The sequence below is a fragment of the Lissotriton helveticus genome, chromosome 4_1 (assembly GCF_964261635.1).
Source record: "Lissotriton helveticus chromosome 4_1, aLisHel1.1, whole genome shotgun sequence".
Classification (NCBI taxonomy): domain Eukaryota; kingdom Metazoa; phylum Chordata; class Amphibia; order Caudata; family Salamandridae; genus Lissotriton; species Lissotriton helveticus.
Window position 1 is genome coordinate 143,105,955 of NC_136063.1, and position 21,513 is coordinate 143,127,467.

Consider the following 21,513-nt stretch of genomic DNA (forward strand, 5'->3'; position numbering starts at 1 on the left):
CGACTAAGGACGCGTTGCACCAAGACATCGCCCAAGTGGCCACGGGCCTGGGGCTGTTACGCGCAGATCATGCGAAGCTAGCGGACAGAGTTAAGGACCATGACCAACTGTTGCTGGACCTGAAACCATCGGTGGTGGCCGCGGAGCATAAGATCACTGATATGTTGGCCCGGCTGGACTCGTTGGAACGGAGGGCGGAGGATGCTGAAGGCCGCAATAGGCGGAATAACGTGCGGGTCGTAGGCCTTCCGGAACGGATTGAGGGGGAGGATGCGGTGGCCTATATGGAGAACTGGTTCCGCACTGTGGTGGCGCCGGAGGGGCTCACTCCTTTCTTTACACTGGAGAGGGCCCACCGGGTACCCGCTCGCCCGCCGGGGCTTGGCCGCCCCCCCCGCCCGATGGTGGTGAGACTCCTCCACTACAAGGACCGGGATCTCCTCATTCAGCGGGCCAGGATGTCGGGCCCCTACGAGGTGGAGAATAGTAGGGTTACGATCTTCCCGGACTACACCCAAGCGGTCCAGAAAAACCGGGCTTCGTTCCTGGCGGTGAAGAAGGAGCTCAGGGAGGAAAGCATTCAGTACTCCTTGCTCTACCCAGCTAAGTTGCGGATCATGATGGATGGGTCTACGCACTTTTTCCAGACTCCAGACGAGGTTTGGCACTGGCTGGAGTTGTATAGAGCGGGGACGGACAGATCGCATAAAAGTAGACGAGATGAGCCCAAGCAGCCCCGGGTGAGGCAATCGCAACGCATCAGATCTCGCAACAGGCGCCAGCGGGAGAGGCGGGAGGCTCAAATGGCGGCGGAAAAGAGGGATGCACTCGCAGCGACGGCGGCCATTACAGGGTCGCAACAGAACAGTGAACGAGCAGGCACTGACTCGGGAGGGGAAGGCGGCAAGACGGATGAGGAACTCTCAGAAGCGGACAGTTCGAAGGGGCCGGAGGTGACCCCACAGACCTCGGATGGTATCTTTTGCGGCTGACATTGGATTGGTCTAGATCGGGACTTCATGGTAGGGTGGTATCCTGCTGATGGGGGACGGGATGCCGGGAGGGGGGGCTCTGTGCTGTGGGAGGGATGGAGGCGCGGGGCACGGGCTCCGCTTGCTGGGGTCGGCGGTGATTCACCCCCCTTGGGCCCTTAAGGCCGACTGTGGTGGAGACCACAGGGTAAGAGTGCGAGAAGTTGGTTCAAGGTTTGGATGGGGGCGGACATTGGGTTCGTGTGCTCTGTCCTGGGGAGCGGGGTTTGGGAAGTTTTTCTGTTTTGGGTGTGTTCGGGGGGGGCAACTGCATTGGGGGGGTTATGAACATTCGTTCTTTGATTCGGACTATACGAAGTTGGAATGGGGACATTACCTAATCTGAAATGCCTGACGTGGAATGTCCGGGGGCTGCGAACTATGGTGAAACGTCATAAGGTCCATGCATATCTAGTACGCAGGGGGGTTCAGATTGCCATGCTCCAGGAGACTCATCTCACTAAGAAAGAATGTACTGCCTTGCAGAAAAGATGGCGGGGCCAGGTGTTTGGCACCACCTACTCAGCGTATGCCAGGGGGGTGCTGATCTGGGTGAGGGCGGGGATACCCTTTCAATTGCTGAATCAAGTCGTGGATCTGGATGGCCGGTTTGTGGCGGTGGAGGGGAGGTTATATGGACGGGATGTGGTTTTCTGCTCTGTGTATGCGCCAAACACTGATCAAGCTCGATATCTTGATAGCCTCTCAGGGGCGTTGGCCTCCTTCCTGGCGGGCCCAATAGTGCTAGGGGGGGACTTTAACTCGATTACAGATGTGGCTCTGGATAGGTCCCATCCCCCCCTGGTGGACTCCCCGGTGCGCAGGTTGGCCGCGCACAGGAAGGACTGGCAGGATAGATGGGGGTTGCTGGATGTCTGGAGGGAGCGGCACAGGGAGACCAGGGATTACTCCTTTTACTCTGCACTTCATGACCTGCATGTCAGGATTGATTCGGTGCTCTGCGGTGGATCCCTAGCTCCGTTGGTCTCCCATGCGGAGTACTTGGCTAGGACTATCTCGGATCATAATCCCCTATTGGTGCACATTCAGTGGCAGAGAGAGCGCTCAGTCATACCAACGTGGCGGCTTCGGCCGGAGACTCTTGAGGATCCTGTCTTCAACGACTCGGTTCGGCAAGGCATTGATAGCTATTTCGGAATGAATGCGGGCACGGCCACGAGTAGGTCCACTGAATGGGATGCAATGAAAGTGGTGGTGAGAGGGGTGTGTTTGGGTAGGTTTTCGAATGCTCGCACGGCTGTGTTGAATGACCTCGTGAAAGCGGAAGATAGGTTGAGGGACTTGGAGCGCCGCAGGCCGGCTAGGCCGGACTTACAGGCCCAGCTATTAGAAGCGAAAGAAGTGGTCGCCACCGAGACGGAACGTTTGCGGTGCTATGACTACAAGCAGTATATCATCAGGGCGCATGCGGAAAGGGACAAGGTGGGTACCCTCTTGGCCAGACTGGCTAACCCGGAACTTAGGGGCTCCCCGATCCTCGGCATTCGTACTGCGCAGGGGGAGATGGTATACACCCAGGCAGCGGTATTGGAATGTTTTAGGGGGTACTATGAGGAACTGTACCAGAGTCAGTTAGGGGTGGGGGTCCAGGACATTGTGGAATACTTGGGGGAGAGGCAGCTTCCGGTCCTAGATGAGGAGGACGCGAAGGAACTGGGCAGCCCGGTAACGCTCACGGAAATACGGGCGGCCATAAAGCATATGGCCCGCAACAAAACGCCCGGGGTGGACGGACTACCGATTGAATTTTACCAGCAGTATGCGGATAGTTTGACACCCAGGCTGCTGACGGTGTATGCTGAAGCTTTCGACGCTGGGGCACTGCCCGGATCCATGCGGGAGGCCTTGATTGTGCCGCTCCTGAAGCCTGGCCGGGATGCAGCGGACGTGCGGTCTTACCGCCCGCTATCCATGCTGACGGTGGATTATAAGATTCTGAGCCGAATCCTGGCCACCAGGCTGGCCCCGTATATGACGGGCCTGGTACATAGGGACCAGGCCGGGTTCATACCCACGAGGAGCACGGCGCTGAACGTTCGCCGACTGGTGGGGATAATGGACGCCATCTTGGACGGGGAGGGAGCCCCGGCGGTCCTATCTGTGGACATCGAGAAAGCCTTTGATAGTTTGGAATGGCCGTTCCTAGACGGAGTTTTGGAGCGGTTTGGTATGGGCGAGGGGTTCCGCAGGTGGACAAGGGTCTTATATGCATCGGCGACGGCGAGAGTACGTTTGGGCAGCCTGGTGTCTGCGGCGTACCCGGTGGGCAGGGGCACGCGGCAGGGATGCTCTCTGTCTCCCCTGTTGTTTGCTCTGGCGATGGAACCTTTAGCGGTCCATGCGAGGTCGGGTGTCGGGTACATGGGGATAGCCAGGGGCGGGCAGTGGCATTATATATCGCTATATGCGGATGACTTGCTCCTGTACCTAGCTGACACCTCCCGGGCGTTGGCCGGTGCCATGGAGCTGCTGTCGGAGTTCGGCCGGCTGTCGGGCCTTAAGGTCAATTGGGCGAAGACTTGTGTGTTCCCGCTGCGAGCGGGTTCACCTGATCCTGGTGGCGACTTGGACGTGGTGTGGGAGCCATCTTGTTTCACCTATCTGGGTGTTCGCATTTACCACGCAACCGCGGACCTATTGGAGGGCAACATTGGTCGCTGTATCCGGGCACTGCGGGGCAGCTTGTCTTTCTGGTCGACCCTCCCGCTGACGGTTCTGGGCAGAATTGCCCTTTTGAAGATGGTGGCACTCCCCCGCTTTCTCTATTATTTCCGGACGCTGCCTATCTGGATTCCCCAAGGGGTCTTCAGAGACCTGAGATCGATGATTATTGGCTTCCTATGGGGGCATGGCCGCCGTAGAGTGGCCCTGAACACACTCCTCCGCCCTAAGATGGAAGGGGGTATGGCTGTGCCTGATTTCGAGCTGTATTATCTAGCGGCACAGCTGCAGGTTCTTACACAGAACGTGGCTAGGGTGTTCAGGGGTCCAGAGGAGGACCGGGACCGGGGGATACAACGCCACGTGCTCTCCTATATTATCATGCAGCAGAGGCTTGAGTTGCGGGCCCTCACCATGGAGGAAAGGACGCTCCGCTTGTGTTGGCAGAGGAGCCTTCGGAGAGCGAGGGCTTCCCGGCCTTATGCGCCGGAGATTCCGATCGGCATGCTGACGGCCTTGCCGCACGGGGGAGATTGGTCCCCGTTGCTGGCTTGGGAAGAGATGGGATTACAGGTGGTAGGTGACTTGTACATAGATGGGGCGTTGGCACCGTTTGAGGTGCTCCGGGACCAGTTCGGGCTGCCCGACGGGGGGTTCCTCCTGCACGCGGCAGTGGTGGCTGCCATACAGAAGCACTGGAAAGGGGGGCTCGAAGAACCAACGACGACTATGGCGTGCCAATATGTGGTGATGGCAGCAGGCACGGTCAAAGCTGTGACGTGCCTCCATAATAGGATGCTGAATGAGGGTCTGGAACCACTCCAAGGGCTCAAGGCTAAATGGGAAGAGAGTGTGGGCCGCCCCATACCGGATACGGCATGGGGACACATCCTGCGGCGTACGTGGAAGGGCACGAGAAATGCGCGCTTTCAACAAGTGCATTTTTATGTGCTTCATAGGGCCTATTTAACCCCGGAGAAATTACAGCGGTACTTCCGGGTGCCGGATGCCCGATGCCCACGGTGTTCGTCTCTGGGTGCGGGCATGGATCATTTGTTTTGGGGGTGCCCGCAATTGGGGACCTATTGGGCGGAGGTAGGGGAACTCCTGAATGAAGTGTCTGCCAGGGAGGTGGACTTCGATATGGCGGCGTGCCTGTTGCTCTGGTTCCCGCACACCAAACACACCAAGGTGACGAGCAAATTCATTGATCTGGGTCTGATATTGGCGCAGAGGGAGATATCGTGGCATTGGAAGTCCAGGGGGGGGCCCTCGCTGCGTAGGTGGAAGAATGACTTGCTGCGGTGGTCTGCCTGCGAGAGTGTGCTCCGGATGAAACAGGCTGTTAAGTTGGGGACTGAGAAGGTTTTGGAAGCGGCGCGTGCATGGGAGCTAGTGGTGCAGGCCTTGCGTGACTCTTTGGTAGATGACGAGGATGGGGAGAACTGAGCCGGTGGACACCACGGGGCGCACACAGAAGTGCTAAATTTCGCGCTGTGGTGGGTCCATCTAACTCGACAGGACGAGGGGTACTCCTAGCAGTTGCCAGGGGGGGGGGGGTCTTGGGGGGGGACTGGTTCATGGGAATTTGGGGTGGGACGGAAGCCATTAGGGGGTGGCCCGCCTGGGTGCCTTGGCTCTATTAGGGAGGTGTGCACGATGTGGAGTATGGGAGGGCTGAGGGGAGCGGCCAGGCGAGATGGGGCGGGGGCGCCTAGGGGAGGCCCCGACGTAAGAGATGTCACTGTATTATTTTTGGGATGGCTGACGGAGGTTTTGTTGTGGGGGGGGGGGTAAAAGCAGATACGTACAATGACTTTTCGACCTTGGTCCCAGTGGGACTTGCACCGTGATTCTCTCCTATTGCTTGTAACAACATGCCGCCCGGCCCCCGGGATGCGGGCTGAATGGCTGTGTACAGTTTGGATTTATTATTGGACAGTGGGGTGTCACGAATGCACTGGTTGATTGATTGTATCCTGTGGTTTCTAACTCTGCAATAAAAATATATTTAAAAAAAAAATAAGCACTTGACTGCTTTCATTACTAGTGAAGAAACCTTCCAATTCACGCGATTACCGTTTGGCCTTGTCTCTGCGGCCAGTGTGTTCCAGAGATTAGTCTCAGAGGTTTTTAAGGGTCTAGACAAAGTTTTGTATTTTCAAGATGACATCTTGATCTACGGAGATTCACTTGAAGAACATAATAGTATTCTACAGAGTGTGTTACGAAGGGTAGATGATGCTGGGCTTACTTTGAGGAAAGAGAAGTGTGCGTTCCTTTTGAAGGAAATTGAATACTTAGGTTTTTGTCTGTCTGAGGAGGGCATAAAGCCTAAGAGGAACCTGTTAGAAGCCATCGAGTTAGCCCCCTCACCTGTTGATAAAGATCAACTTCGGTCTTTCATGGGCTTAATCGAATTTTATTCAAAGTTTGTGAGGGATTTTTCTTCCAAGACTGCACCTCTGAGATGTTTATTGAAAAAGGGCGTCAAATTTAATTGGACCGCTGAGCATGAATCGTGTGTTGGTCTGATTAAAAGGGAGCTTAAATCTGCTGGTGTTCTTACCCCTTTCGATACAAGTCGTTCCTCTGTCTTGATGGTTGATGCGAGTGGGGTGGGGCTTGGTGCGGTGCTTTTGCAGAAGCATAGAGGAGAGGAGAAGACCATTGCTTTTGCTTCCAGGCCTCTGTCCGTCTCTGAATCCAATTACTCAGTCATAGAGCGTGAGGCCCTTGCAGCTGTTTGGGGCACGAGTTACTTTAGAACCTACTTATGGGGTTACAAGTTTGTTCTGCGTACAGACCATAAACCACTTGTCAATGTTTTGGCTCCAGGTGGCGCTGGGAAGGGGTCTCCCAGGTTGGCGAGGCTAGCTTCTCGCTTACAAGATTACCAATACGAGATTGAGTTTGTTCACGGTTGGAAGAACATCCAGGCGGATTGCTTGTCCCGACTTCCAGCGCACTCTGGTGAGTGTAGCAAACATTTTAGCAATGTTTTGGATGATTTTGCTGTAGCAGCAGTAGTAGAGGATGTGTTGTTTTTAGGAGGTGGTTCCTTTTCTCGTGATGACTGGGTGAAGGGTATGGAGGAGGATCAAGTTCTAAAATCAGTTATTGACCTTATTTCTAGAGGGGCAAGAAGAGAAAGCACTGTTGAGCCTGAGGTTAGACCCTTTTTGAGAGTCTTGGATGAACTTTACCTGGAAGGGAAGAATGTGTTGATCGTTTCATCCCTCCCAGTTCATTGCGGAGTAGAATCCGCAGTTTGGCTCATGAGGGCCATTTGGGTCAAACCCTCACTCAGCGTCGTGTTAAAGAGAACTTCTGGTGGCCAACAGTTGATAATGATGCTGTGGATTGTGTGGTGAAGTGTGGTTATTGCAAAGAGGGAGAGAAACGTTTAAAGGTTGTAGGGTCGCACTCACCACAAAGAATTGGTTTTGAGAACTTACCTTGGCACAGCATCTGTTTAGATTTCATAGGCCCTATGAATGAGTTACCTGTGAATCAACGGTTTGCCATTGTGGTGATTGATTGTTTCTCTAAATGGCTCTGTGTTCAGTTTGTGAAAGAAATTGACACTGACACTACTATTACCTTTTTGAAAGGTGTTTTTTTGAATGAAGGATATCCATCTGTTCTCATCTCTGATAATGGCACTCAGTTGACGTCATTGAAGATGGCTTCGTTTATACGTGAGTGTGGCATCAAACATCAGAGGACAAGTCTGTACAACCCGCAAGGGAATGGACTCTGCGAGAGAGTGAATCGTCTGGTGAAGGGAGTGATTCAAATGTTTGTACAAAGTGGCTGCTTTTCACATGAGCGGGTGCAAGAACTTGTGTGGGCCTACCGATCAACACCTCATAAAAGTGGAGAGAAATCTCCTTTTGAATTGATGCGCGGACGCACACCAGTCTCAAGGTTGACTCCTGCATGGTTGAGGTGTTTGGAGGGAGAGGTCTTACCCCCTAATGATGATTCCTTACCTATCGTAGTGGGTGACCTGGTCAAAGTAAAACCAGGTAGGTTTTCTAAGGGTCTTAGCAAGTATAGGGGCCCTTTTAGAGTCAAGAAAGCGTCTCCACATTTTGTTGTGTTAGAAAACGGGGAAACTTGGAATTATAGGAGGGTGGCTCTGTTTCAAAGGAAGGAGGATGTCTCTTCTGATCATTCAGAGGGTGGTAGTCCTGGGGGCTGTAATGGGTATTTATTAGCCCCTGATGGCGGGTCTCTTTTCCCTTCTCAATCCATTGGACGGAGGGAGGTGGGTAGTGGTGATGCTCCTGCTTCCATGTCTGTGCATGGTGGTGCCCTAGTTGATTCAGTTTCTACTTCTTCTTCTCCGTCCTTCTCTGGGGAGGCCTTGTTAAGGAGTTCTCACCCTCGGCGCCCACCCACTTATCTAGATGACTATATACATTGATTTTATACATTATTTTCACAGTGATTATCATTTCTGCTTTCTTTTATTTGTTAAGGGGGGTAGATATGTTGTACAGTGTTTTTCTCCTTTCCTAGATTAGCACTCTAGATTTCTGTGGGGTTCCATGTTCTAGAATTCTTATCTGCCTTGTTGGCAGTTGGAGCTCTGGTCAGATAGGGGATGGTCCTACCTACTCTGTGCTGCAATAAAGCTGGCATTCACAAGTGCTCTGTTTCCAGACCTCGTTATTACAACACACAGCATGTCTAGAGGAATTTGCCATTCTTAGATGCAAGTGATCCCAAGCAAAGCTGAGGGTCAGAACTGTAGTCGGAGGAGTGAATATGGCATACAGTGTGATCAGCTAATTTAACTTTTTTGGGTTTTTATTAATCTCTGTATACGTTTCAAAGTAATGTTCAAGTGAATCAACAATATGCAACTTCAACCAGGGCCTAGGGTCATACATAGGGGATAGGAACTTACAACTATGTAAAGGAGCTGATCCATATTTTAATATTTACCAAACTCCCTGATCCCACCCTGTATTCCCTCCCTCATGGGTTGCTCTGACATCACTACAATGCAGTGAATAGTAAACACGCCGTTTGGTCGTACAGATGGTTATCAGGAAATCACCCTGGTAATCAGATCTTCAAGCAATGACCTGACTCCTTGTCAACTAACACGACCCATGATCTGTAGCTGCCTTCCAGTTTCACTTTGTGAAAACATATTGGAAAACTTACTGTTGTGCTTCCTCTTGTTGACTTTTGTTTTCGAAAGTTTGAAGGAGGCTAACGAGTCAAGGGCTTTCCTCAGCTTGTACTCAGAATGGGTCAGGATTTCGTGGTGATGCCATTGTCTAGTCTTAAATGTCGTATAGATCTTATACCAAGATCTATGGGAGGTGTGTAGTCAATGTCTTTGACGATTTTCATTTGTCTGTTGGTTGGTTGAGTTGGTTGAGTTGGGGAAGCACTTTTACATCAGTTGGTCATTGTATGATCCATGTCATGCGACGGTAATTAGGGTGTTGTGCCCTATGTATATATCCTTATTCAGTTAGGTCAGAAGACGAGATGGTTATCCATGATCGGAAATCCTCAGTGGAAAGGAAAGGTCTGATTGACTTTTGCCATCAGGACATTAGCCATTGAGACATTCAACATCAAGACATTCTACAGCTTTATCCATCACATCAGTAGCGGAGCATGAATCTCTATAGAAGGCCATCCCACCTAAAATACCAAGAATTGTCATTCCTTCAGAGGATCATTTACAGGTTCTTCAGTCCTTAGAATTACCACCTCTTGATCTTCCAAATCATGGCGGGCTGACACCTACAGCGCTTTCCTCTACGCAAGGTCTAACATTATCTTTGAATCTGGCACAACCATCAACCCCACATCCAACAATTCATGATAGACGTATCAGGAACAAAATATTCAACTTCTCTGAGCCTATCTTTTTATGATATAGGCATGTCACAAACACCAACATCTCCTCCAGCTTCTCCTCTTACATACCCAGTTGATGATGTGTTACCCTTTCAAAATGTACTGATCAGAGGAGCTGCTAAATTTAATATCCAAATAAAAGTTCCTGGCATAACAGATTTGATAATTATGGAACCTTAACTACCAAGAGCTTCTCAAGACTAGTATTTCTGCTAGTTCCAGGTTTCACTGAACTGGCAGAAGAGACATTTCTCACTCTGCCTACTTTTAAAATCAGCACCACCAAGACTTCACAGGAAATATAAACCTGCAGAACAAGACACAAGTTTCTGGAAGCAAGGCTCTAATTCTGATTCTGTAATTATGTCTGCTATAAAAAAATAAAATAAAAAAAAGCATCCTTGGGCTCCGAAATCTTCGACTGCTCCTGAGAAAGAGAGTAAAAGGATTCATGGCGGCTGATGAAATTTGAAAGTGATGGGGCATAACAATCATTGTTGACTTATAAGGAACAAATAGGATGATTGAATATAAGTTTGTGATGTCTATCCACTGGCATAGCAAGGGTGCCAAAGGCCCTAAGTCAATAAATAGCTGCTGACTGGAGCGTGGTCAGACAGAGTTCTTGGCATGCACTACCACTCCAGGTGTAAAGAAGTGTAGATCTAAGAGTTCATATGTGGCTGATGGTTACATTACAAACAGGGCCACTAAAATTATGTAGCAGCAAAGGACCAAATTATGCAGCAGGGGAGGACCAAATTATGCAGCAAGAAAAGGCAATTTTTGTGACAGAATGCAGCGAATTTTGTGAAAGTATTACCTTATTATTTTGCCATTTTTACAAGTTAATACTTTTTGGGCAGAAATATTACCTCATTAGTACCTGACATCAATACAGCAACAAAGTATTGAATTAAGGGACTCTTATGTCCTTTTCAAAATGCCTGGAATTACCATTTTGGGACTGAAGCAAATTAAAGAATTGTCTGAAATAAAATGTGATCAATTAATAACAACTAAGTGTGAATATATATTTCTTTCACTAATTACATAGAGAAGCAATTCTTCTTTTTTTAAAACGTACTTTCAAATGCTGTAATCAATCAATGACACTTAATAAAGCGCGTGAGCCGGAGTAACATAGAAGCTAAACAGTGTCAAGTAACCAGGTAACCAGGTTATAAGTAGCTTTTTAAAGAATGTCAAAGGTGGTGTATACATTATTCCTTCAATCATATCCCATATGAAATTTTAATTTGTGTTAAAGCTCATCAAAGAAAATATCATGGGTGAGCAGATCGTCTCCAACAAAAAATATAGACACACTTGTTTCTAACTGCAAATCCAGTGGGAGCCCACGCTCTGTAGTCAGCCCCTCTGGCCACTACGCCACATCTCTCCCCAGTGGTGTAAAGTACGCATGTCAAACTGGCCGTTTAAAAGACATCGGTCAGCTTGACACGGGCATGTCAATTACAAGGCAGAAACAACCTTCCCTCATTGCTATAGCGCTGATGTCACGGCCTCCCTCATCCTCCAATGTTACAACAGTCTGGCCCACACACTGTATTAATTAACCCGTCCCTAACATAAATGAAGGCAATTTGAAGTAGTGGGGTGCTGCTTTTACGCCCCCTATTGTTGAGCCGCCCCTGAATAAGTGCAATGATACAAAAAATCTGCATATTTTTTGCCCCAACTTTAAACTCTGTCAATGATTCTGCATTACTAGGAAAGAAAACAAGACTTCCTAGAAAGTTTAATTGAAGGTCAGCTGATCTCGAACCAGGTAATAAGTGCCGCTGTTGATGCTGCACACCTAGCAGCAAAAAATGACTTTCAAGGTATCTCTCTCAGATGGTCTTCCTGGCTTTGTCTTACAACCTGAATAGCAGATGCCCAGCAAATACCTTTAACCCTTCTCTTTACAGGATAAGTGTTTTTGGTCTTAATGTGGATTATGAGATGTAAAAGATGAAAAATGAGTCGGAGACAGTTAAAGTGATTGACCTAGAAGACAAAAAGCAATTTTATAGGTTTCAGTCCTCCATAGGGATACCAAACCGTATCAAAGACAGAGGATTTTATCCCATAAATGGTCACATTACTTATAGCAACATCAATCGCAACATCAATATTCAAAACAGCTGTATATGGGCAGACGTCAGCAACCATAGAGAGTCCCAATTTGCTCAAAATCTCATTCACAGCAGCATAAGCAATGCAATCAGCCCTCCATTTCTGCTGTTCACCAGTCCAACGTCTCTTCCAGGGTATCCTCATCAATGGTCATAAGCATTGACTAGTCTAGCCCAAGTGTATGAAACCCGGAGCACATATTAAATATATTATATATAGTAATTAAACACCATTAATGTATGTGGTACTTTTAATCGTGTGTGTGTGTGTGTATGTATGTATGTATATATACATATATATATATATATATATATATATATATATATAATATATATAATATATAAATAGCAGTGAATAAAAAGGAAGTACTAATGCCTAATAATAAAATGTGGCAAATCAAAGAATTGATCAACTGTCTTAGTACACATGTAGTATACGTGATTGAATGTCCATGTGCATTAAAGTACATTGGAAGCACCAAGAATGAATTGAAAAAAAGAATTCTCGAACATGTAAGGGCGACGGTGAATAAAGACAGAAATAATGCTGTGGCAAAGCATATGGAGACCTTACACAACGGTGATTGGACACTGTTAAAATTCTATGCTTTGGAAACAATCCTCCCACATGAGAGAGGGGGTGATAGAGAAAAAACCTTGAGATGCAGAGAGTCACGCCAAATTCTAAACTTCAGGACAATGACCCCGATGGGGCTTAATCAAAGTGAGGAATTATATGTACATCTCTAACGTAAAAGATTGGTACTGTGTGGTGGTTTGGTTTACTGTAAGTATGGGGTCGGACAACAGAGGACAATAATTCAAAAGGACTGTAAAATAGTTAAGATGGGAATCGAAATGAGTTTGGTTACAGGATACGGTTTAAATGAGAGGGGCATTATTTATATGTAAATATTTAAGATAATTCAGATAAAGTAACGTTTTTCTTGAATATGGTTTAATCTTGAAATATATGCTCAACGCCCACCGGAGGGCATGTTTAGTATTTCCAATTAATAATGAAATAGAGCGAAGCACAGCTCATAAAAAATATTGGGATTATGAATTGGACAGTTTTTCAAGTAAATCAAGAACAACTATGATTTTGAAGCCCACTGGAGGGCATAAACGCTTACTGATGAATTTAAGAACATTACGTAAATAATCCTACTATAGAATGACATAAGAGAATATATGTCTTCGAAATTGGTCTTGTAAATATCGATATGAGTGAAAGGAATATTTTGTATTGTTTAACAATTTGAATGTATCGATGATGATAATAACAAAAATTTGTAGTCTTTAAGTGGGTAAAAGACTACAACTCCCAGGTCACTTCCGACTCATGATACAGGAAGTGAGGTATTGAGTATGAATTGGCTTGGCGGTTCCCCTGTAGAAATAGGAGGGGCTCGTAAATATCTAATGATTAACCGTGAGCAAGCTGCGTGTGTGCAGCGAAACGCGTCTGTGCAGCGAAACGCGTCGGTTTTCTGTGCTGTGATGCTGGAAATCGTGAAAATAAACTAAGAATCTGGGAAAAGTATAACCTTGTGAGTGCGTACTTAATCCTTCCTTGAGGAAGGGGTGTGCGGAATATATATATATGTGTATATATATATATATATATATATATATATATATATGTGTGTGTGTTTATATATATATATATATATATATATGTGTGTGTTTATATGTTATATGTGTGTGTATATATACACACACACACACATATATTTATATACATACACACACATATATGTATACATATATATACACACACGATTAAAAGTACCATGTACATTAATATATCCTATAGAAGGGGTTAAAATGCCCAAATTACATTGATAATTGTGAGATGTTTTTAAATGAAAACTCAAACATTTCTGTAAAACAGAAAAGGAGACCATAAAGTGTAATCCCAGCTTTTATTTGAAAGGAAACTTTAAGGGAATGAGAGGCATTTTTAGTCCATATGCTGCATTTAAGGCATAACCGAGAAACTGGCACAGTGCCTTTAAAACCTCACAGGACCCCCAGTATCTCATCATGCCCCACAGGTGACAGTTAGGTCAGTTCTTTTTTTCCGGCTCCTTCATTTAGGATCCTGAAGCAGTGAGAGCTCTGCAGTTTTTTAGACATTTTGTCAAGAAATTCTCTTTAAAAACGCAAGTTTTTTCTTTCATTTGACGGTTTTAAGTACCTAGAGTACATGAGACTATTTTTCTGACAGAAAAATAAAAAAAATTCTGTCACATCATGCCTTCTCTGCTCATGAAGTGCCCTTCTTGTGCTAAAAAGAAGGCGCAGACTGATCCATATTCAGTCTATATTATTTGTCTTTCTGCTTCTCATCATCCAGAGACATACTACTATTGTCAGAAGTTTTCCAAAAGAACTCTGAAGGATAGAGAGAAGATCAGGATGCATGACAGAGGAAAGGCAGGATCTTCAAGAGGCCTTGGGAAGTCTCAATCTCCTTCAAAGAGCTCTCCTCTCATGAGAAGTCAGCACACAAAGGAAGATCTCAGAAGGCAATTAAGAAACTCCATCCACCATTGACGTCGACAGGTGTGGGTGGGGGGGTAGGATCAAAATCAGGGTAAAATACGTGTGGGTTCACCGTCTGCATCAAGATCATCATTGAGAGTGGCCTCAGAGACTCATCAACACTCATTGTCGAAGACTTCGTTGTCGTCTAAGTGGCCGTCATCAACAAGGTTGCCGTCTAGACATTCACCAGCAGCTCTGTCAATGCTAAAGTGACTTCGTCCGTCGATGAAGAAGCACCCGGCGACATCATCAAGGTCAATGTAAAAGGACTCTATCAATACCGAAACAACACTGACAGTCCACTTCGAAGCACCCGCCGGCAGTTGAAGATACTCCGTCAAAGGATTTACGGAGGTCGTCTAAGTCGAGACGCTCTTCGATGGTAAAGAATGCTCCCAAGGAGGTACGGTCCACGTCAAAGCAACCAGAGGGGTCCCAATCGACATCGAAGACCAGATCTAAGAGAATAATGACAGATAAAATGTTTATTAAGGCTGGCCTGCAACAGACATATGGAGGTGTCACCTGACTGTTCATCACTGACGTGGCTACCTCCAACATCATAGAAAAATAAATGTGTGTGTGTGTTCCAGGGTCCCTGCTCATGGACCGGGTTATTCTACGTTCATGACTTCAGTAAGAATATAATGTAGAACCAAGATTACACGTAATTAAAATTTTCTTGTATTGCCTGACTGCTGGTGTCACACACACCTGTGTGACATTGTCACAGAGGGTAAAGTACCCACCAAAGGGTATGAGGCGCACTCAATTTAAGCTCTTTTTAGTGACTAAACCAAATTTAAACACAAGGGTGCTACACTATAATTATGTGTTGGCTTCACATGCAAATAGTAATCTGACCATGAACAGGAATAACCTGCTCTAGTGTGCACTGTTCCTATAGAACTAACCGTTCACCAATTTTTAACTATGTTCATAATTTTCAAACACATCATGATCCAAATCAACTGATTTATTTCATTTCACATATTTTTCCATATCACAGATACATTTTCTAACACATTTCTAAGTTCATAAATCGTTTATATGTTGTTTCATCACATATAATGATAAACCCTTATTTATGAAATTCAATACATGAATGTTATCACTTTTTTACTTCATCCTTGCATAAAAAGGACTTAGAAATGTGTTAGAAAATGTATCTGTGATATGGAAAAATATGTGAAATTAAATAAATCAGTTGATTTGGATCATGATGTGTTTGAAAATTATGAACATAGTTAAAAATTGGTGAACGGTTAGTTCTATAGGAACAGTGCACACTAGAGCAGGTTATTCCTGTTCATGGTCAGATTGTCACAGAGGGCCCATGTTTGGGTAGGTGTGAGACTTGTTGGTAGAAGTGACAAAGCTCTGATATTGCATGGGGACCTTCTGTGATTAGAATGAAATTTGTAGCAAGATTAGAGGAAACCAACAATATGATGTTTGCTTAAGAAGGAGTTCATTGGCTCATGAAACTAAGCTATTGTGGATATTGGAAAGAGAGGGAGAAGTGGGTACACTCTCCTAGTCCCCACAAGAAGGTCCTTGAAATGTAAGGGTGGTACTGAGAATTGTCATTGCCAAGATAAGGTCAGTTGCACTGGGTTGAGAATACCAAGTTGGGGGTATATATTGAGATCCTACCAATTAGTTGAGAGTTTAGCTGGTTTTCAGTTTATGGAAAGTGTCTTTTAGAATGCAGCATCTCTGATCATGTGTTTAAGTGTTGCCATGATTGTTTTTGTAAATCATTTTCAGCTTGCAAAGATGTTTGTGGTGATATTGAGTGTGAGGCAGCTTTGGGAGTGATACCCAGATTTCAGTCTCCTGTGATTTGTTCAGAGGGTTATCTGGGAGGTCATTGTGAAGGCTGTAGCTCAAAAGAAGGTGTACAAGATACAGCACAGGAGGATGGTGTTCATGGCACCCGATTTAGTAGAGTCATCCGTGTCCACAGCAACGTCCAGTATTATAGATGAGGGTGTTAGGTACGATCATTTTTAGTCTACTATTAGGTAACCCTGAGGATAGTATTGCATTAGGCTGGCTCAGGCCTGGTAAGGAAGTTGTCTGGTTCTATATGAAAACTGATAGAGAGGGTTTTCATTGGGATGCTGATTACAGTGACCTCCGGGTGGTTGCATGTGGCATCACAATGTGTCTGTGTTGAGTGTGTTGGCAAAATGGGAACTTGTTGGCAGTGGAGAGACTTGGGTTAGCACAGACTCTGGTGTCCTCCGGTGTAGATTTTAGTTAAATGTCACCTAAACAAGTAGCTATCATATTTGAAACGGTGTGGTTTTCTGTATCTATTTATTGCAGCACATTGTAAGAGGGTATACTTCCCTGAACATCTTTGTCATCCACACTTGAATTAATTAATATCACAATGAGTTCAAGTAGACTAATTTAAAATGTTTAAGGAGAGTTTACATCACAATTTTGTGTGACTCTCCTTAACATTTTTAAGACATCAAGCAATGCTTTTGGGATTGGTTTGCTTTTTCCATGTCCAGAGGATAGTGTGAAGGGAAGCATTTATTCCAGTAAATTAATATTTGATAACTTCGAAGTCTAAAGCAATAGATACACACAATGTTTACTTTAGCCTATAAATTTAGTTACATTTGTTTAGTTGAGCCACATTTTGATTAGAGCTTTAATACTTTGCAATCTGTGATTCAGGAGAAGAAGCTCAGCTCACTCAGGAGAAGATGGACTCCATGCGAGTGAGGTACCTAATTGTCATCCAGAGCAGCGGGGACATCCTTCACAGGCTGGAGCAGACACTGGAGGCCTCATCCCAGGTGGATCCCAGCCAGGAAGACCTGAGCATCTGGTTAGGACGCATGGAGAAGGAGGTGGCCTCCATGAGCAGCCAAGAGAGTGCCAAAGCGAACACACTGAGTACTGCTGAACAAGACAAGGTAGGTATAAGCCACACTCAAACAATCAGGAATGGAAGAATACCAGAGAGTAATAGCCAAAGGATTCAATGCTACAGGAGGTCACTGCATCTCCTTCCCTAAGTTGCTTTCCAGCTTTTGACTATATGGTTGTGCATCTGCTTTACATTGCCTAGCTTAACACCATCCACCCCCTCACACCCAACATGCAACCATCATCACAACCATCCTCACATTTATTGTGTGGTAAAAGATATGCTGGAGGATCATAAACAAAGCGAACACTAGAGAAAAGTAATCACGAACATGCTAATGGCAAGGTCTTGGTCAACTTAGTGGCCTGATTTATATGTTTTATTTTATTTTGGAAGTTTTCTATAGCGCTGTCAAGACCCGGAGGTAGCAGAGCGCTTTACAGTAATAGAATGACAAAAATCTGTATAAACATATACGTAACATAAACATGAACATAACATATGTAAGGTATAAGCATTCAATGAGTGACATTGTAAGCGGAACATGGGTGAGTTGCCGAGCTTCTTTGGTTATGGGATTCACTGTAGTCACATAGTTCAGGGGTTGCTTGCTGACCCCGGTTATCCACAGCCAAGGGAGCGGATCAGGAACAAGGATTTGAGTTGCCTTTTGAATTCCACAAAAGAAGGAATAGTTCTGATGTGCGGGGGGATGGAGTTCCAGATTTTGGGGGCATTTGCAGTGAAGGAGCAGTCCGCTGTTCTTTTCTTTCTGGTTTTGGGTAGGATGAGCAGGAAGGAGTTAGAGCTTCTCAGATTCCTGGCTTGGCCTGCTTTTTTGAGTTTATTTGCCAGGTATTCGGGTTTGCCGGTATGGAGGGCTTTGTGGGTTATGCAGGCCGTTCTGAAGTTACTACGCATTTCTACTGGGAGACATTTAAGTTCCTTGAGTGCTGGGGAGATGTGATCCGATTTTTTGATGTCGGTAATCATTCTAGCTGCAGCATGTAGTGTTGTTTTGATCGGTGCCAAGTTCGATTTCGGGATGCCTGTTAGGATTGCATTCCCATAGTCTAGTCTTGACAGTACCAGAGATTGAGTGGCCAGTTTGAGATCCTTGTTAGGAATGTAGGGTTTGATCTTGTTCAACAGTCTGAGGTTAAAGAAAGCACCTTTGGCTGCATTCTTGATGTGTTTTACCATGTTTAGTTTGGGGTCTATGATGATGCCAAGAGATTTAACAGAGTCGGCTAGAGTAAGATTTCCTTTAAGCGCATCGATTGCTTTTAGCCATTCGGTGATTTGAGGGTTGTTTTCCTTGTTCGAGATGAGGAGTGTCTCAGTTTTGTCTGGATTCAGTTTCAAGTGATTGTTTGTCAGCCATTGTTGAACATCTTTCAGGACATCATTTAGTCTATGTATGTGAGTGAGAGAGGAAGTTTCCAGATAGATTTGTGTATCGTCCGCGTAGAGGTGAAAGCGGATGTTGGCTTTTCTGAGTAGCTTGGAGAGTGGTTCCATATAGATGTTAAAAAGCTGAGGCGAGAGCACCGAACCTTGGGGGACGCCCTTATTGACCTGTTGGATTTCAGAGGTGAAATTCTTGATTTTTATTATTTGTGTTCGGTTGTGTATGAATGAGGAGAACCATTTGAGAACTACTTCACCGAGGCCAGCTCTTTCTTGAAGAGCCTTGGTGAGGAGTTTGTGATCCACCGTATTGAATGCTGCAGAAAGGTCAAGGAGAATGAGGAGGCAGCATTTGTCTGAATCCAGAGATCCGTGGATATCGTCTATGATGATCAGCATCGCTGTTTCTGTGCTGCATCCTTGTCTGAAGCCAGACTGGAGGGGGTCTAGGAGATTGTTGTTGTCCAGATGATGAGTCAGTTGCAGGAGTACACAGCGTTCCAATGTTTTGGCTAGTAGAGGGAGGTTAGATATTGGTCTGAAGTTGTTCAGGTCTGTCGAGTCAAGACCTGTTTTTTTCAGCAGGGGGGTAACTTGCCCAATTTTTAGGCAGTCAGGGACCATTCCGTTTTTTAGGGAGCTGTTTATGATGTTGGCCCATATAGGTGCAAGAGAGTGTTTCATTTTCATGATTAGTGAGGGAGGGATGGGGTCAGAGATATGAGCTGATGGTTTGGAGGACGAGATCAGCGAGATTATCTCTGAGTCTGGGACGGGACGGAAGCTAAGCCAGGGGGTGCTCAAAGAGCCAGGAGAGAGAGCCTGAGGAGCAGCCGAATTGGTCTTCTTGGGGTGTGAATTGTTGGGGTCAAGTGAAAGTTCAATTTTTGTGATCTTTTCGTTGAAGAAGTGGGCAAAATTGTCGCAAAGATCTTTGGACGCTAGCACAGAAGAAGACAGTGGTTTGGACGTTTGTTGCCTAATGATGCTGTAAAGTTCCTTCGGTCTATTTTTGGCTTTGTCCAGTGCCTCGCGGAAGAAGCTGGATTTTTTGTTTTTGATGTGGTTGTTGTATTTCCTTCGGGCTGATTTCAGTTGATCACGAAGGATGGCCGTTGGGTTGTTTCTCCACTTTCTTTCCTTGGCTCTTAGAGTTCTCCTTTCTGCGTTGAGGTCAGCGTTGAACCATGTTCTGGAAGGGATAACTCTGCTTCTTTTGAGCTTTAGTGGCGCAAGTTTGTCGAGTATGGACACTAGCTCGGAGTTGTAGCAGTCGATGATCTCATTGGTGGAAAGGTGCGCTTTGTTGGCCGGAAGAAGAGAGCTTAACTGATCATCCAGGATATCCAGGGGTATTTGAGAGAGGTTTCTTGTCCATTTGGAGGGGTCTTGGGGGGGGTTTATGTGAGGAAATGGGGTGATTGATATGAAAGAGGATCATGTGGTGGTCTGACCAGTTCACGGGAAGAATGTGGTTGATCGTGATTGATTTCTTTTGTGAGATGATAGCATCCAGTGTGGCTTCTTTGTAATGAGTCTCCTCGGTGCAATGTTGTTGCAGGTTGTTATCATGAAGGAGGCTGGATAGCGAATGGATTAGGGGATTGTGTGTCTCATTCCAGCGAAGATTCAGATCCCCAAGAATTAGGTTATTGGAGTCACCGAGTGCGCCTTGTGCAATCAGGTCGGAAAGTTGTTCTCCAAAAGGGTTGTTTTTACCTGGGGGGTGGTAGAGCAGGTGACACCGTAGAGAGTCTTTGTCCTTGGTCTTGATGATGGTGGATAGGCATTCAAATGTATAGTAGTCAAAAGAGGTGGTTTCCGAGATGTCCAGGCTGTCCTTGTGGATGATAGCCACCCCTCCTCCCCTATGCTCTATCCTGTCTATGGTAATGAGGGAGAAGCCAGGTGGTACCAGCAAGTCAAGGCAGGGAGGGGATATCTTATTAAGCCAGGTCTCTGTGAGGAACGCAATGTCAATATCGTGAGTGAGGATGGCTTCAGCTAGTTCTGTTGCGTGCAGTGAAGCCGATCTACAGTTGATTAGCAAGCAATTGGAGAATTGCTCTTGATTGCTGGCCGATTTATCTTTGATCTCCCTTGGTATGGCGGTGAGGACCGGGTATCTCTGAGGTTTAGTGCTGGGAGGGACTTTCCGGTGACCTGTGATTACTTGGATTTTGGATTTGGGAGAATCTAAGGTGGGGGTGTTGTATGTGGCGGCTAGTAGGGCTGCTTCGCTGTCTGACATAGGTGCTGCTGATCTTAAAGGCCTTGAAGTCAAGTGTTTTGTGTCTGATCGGGGGTTTGGGGGAGTGTGGGAAGGAGTATGAGTCTTGCACCTAGGGAAGGGGTCTCCGGTTTTTGCAGACTGCTGTAGGCAGGATTCCGAGATCTTGAGGGGGGGGATAGTGAAGCTGGGTACTAGAGGTTTCTGTGGGCCTAGGAGAGCTGTTAGCGTTGCCGGAGTGAGCCGTCAGCGGTGGGCATTTGGAGGGTCTGCGGGCTATACCTAGGTTAGAAAGGATCTCCAGTAGGCCCTGGGTGATTGTGACAATCTGGTTTTCGAGAGCCGCGAGGCGTTGACAGAGTTGAGGGAGGGGATGGGGGTATCTGGGGTAGCGCCAGGTGTGTTGTGGTTCGGGTTGGGGGGTTGAGGGGTCCGGGGAGAGGACGGGGGAAGGGGAGGGGAAGGTGCAGGGGAGGACTTTGAGTGACTGTGAGCTGGGATGGGACTCGAGGGGAGGGGGGTTCCTGAAGGCGGAGGAAGGGGAGGGGAAGGGACAGGAGGAGGCTTTGAATGACTGTGAGCTGGGATGAGGCTCATGGGATCAGGTTGAGGGATCAGGGTACGGTTGATGGGATCAGGTTGAGGGATCAGGGGAGAAGGCGGGGGAAGGGTCGGGGAAGG

The 21,513-nt window shown here is 46.5% G+C and overlaps 1 protein-coding gene across 1 annotated transcript in view; it reads left to right on the plus strand.

Moving 5' to 3' along the window:
* LOC144828429 (microtubule-actin cross-linking factor 1, isoforms 6/7-like) overlaps positions 1-21,513 on the plus strand; it is a 300,733-nt gene that overhangs the window by 77,245 nt on the left and 201,975 nt on the right. Inside the window, exon 7 of the mRNA XM_078686575.1 lies at positions 16,997-17,238. Coding sequence (XP_078542701.1) covers positions 16,997-17,238 — 242 coding nt within the window. The remainder of the gene's footprint in view (positions 1-16,996; positions 17,239-21,513) is intronic.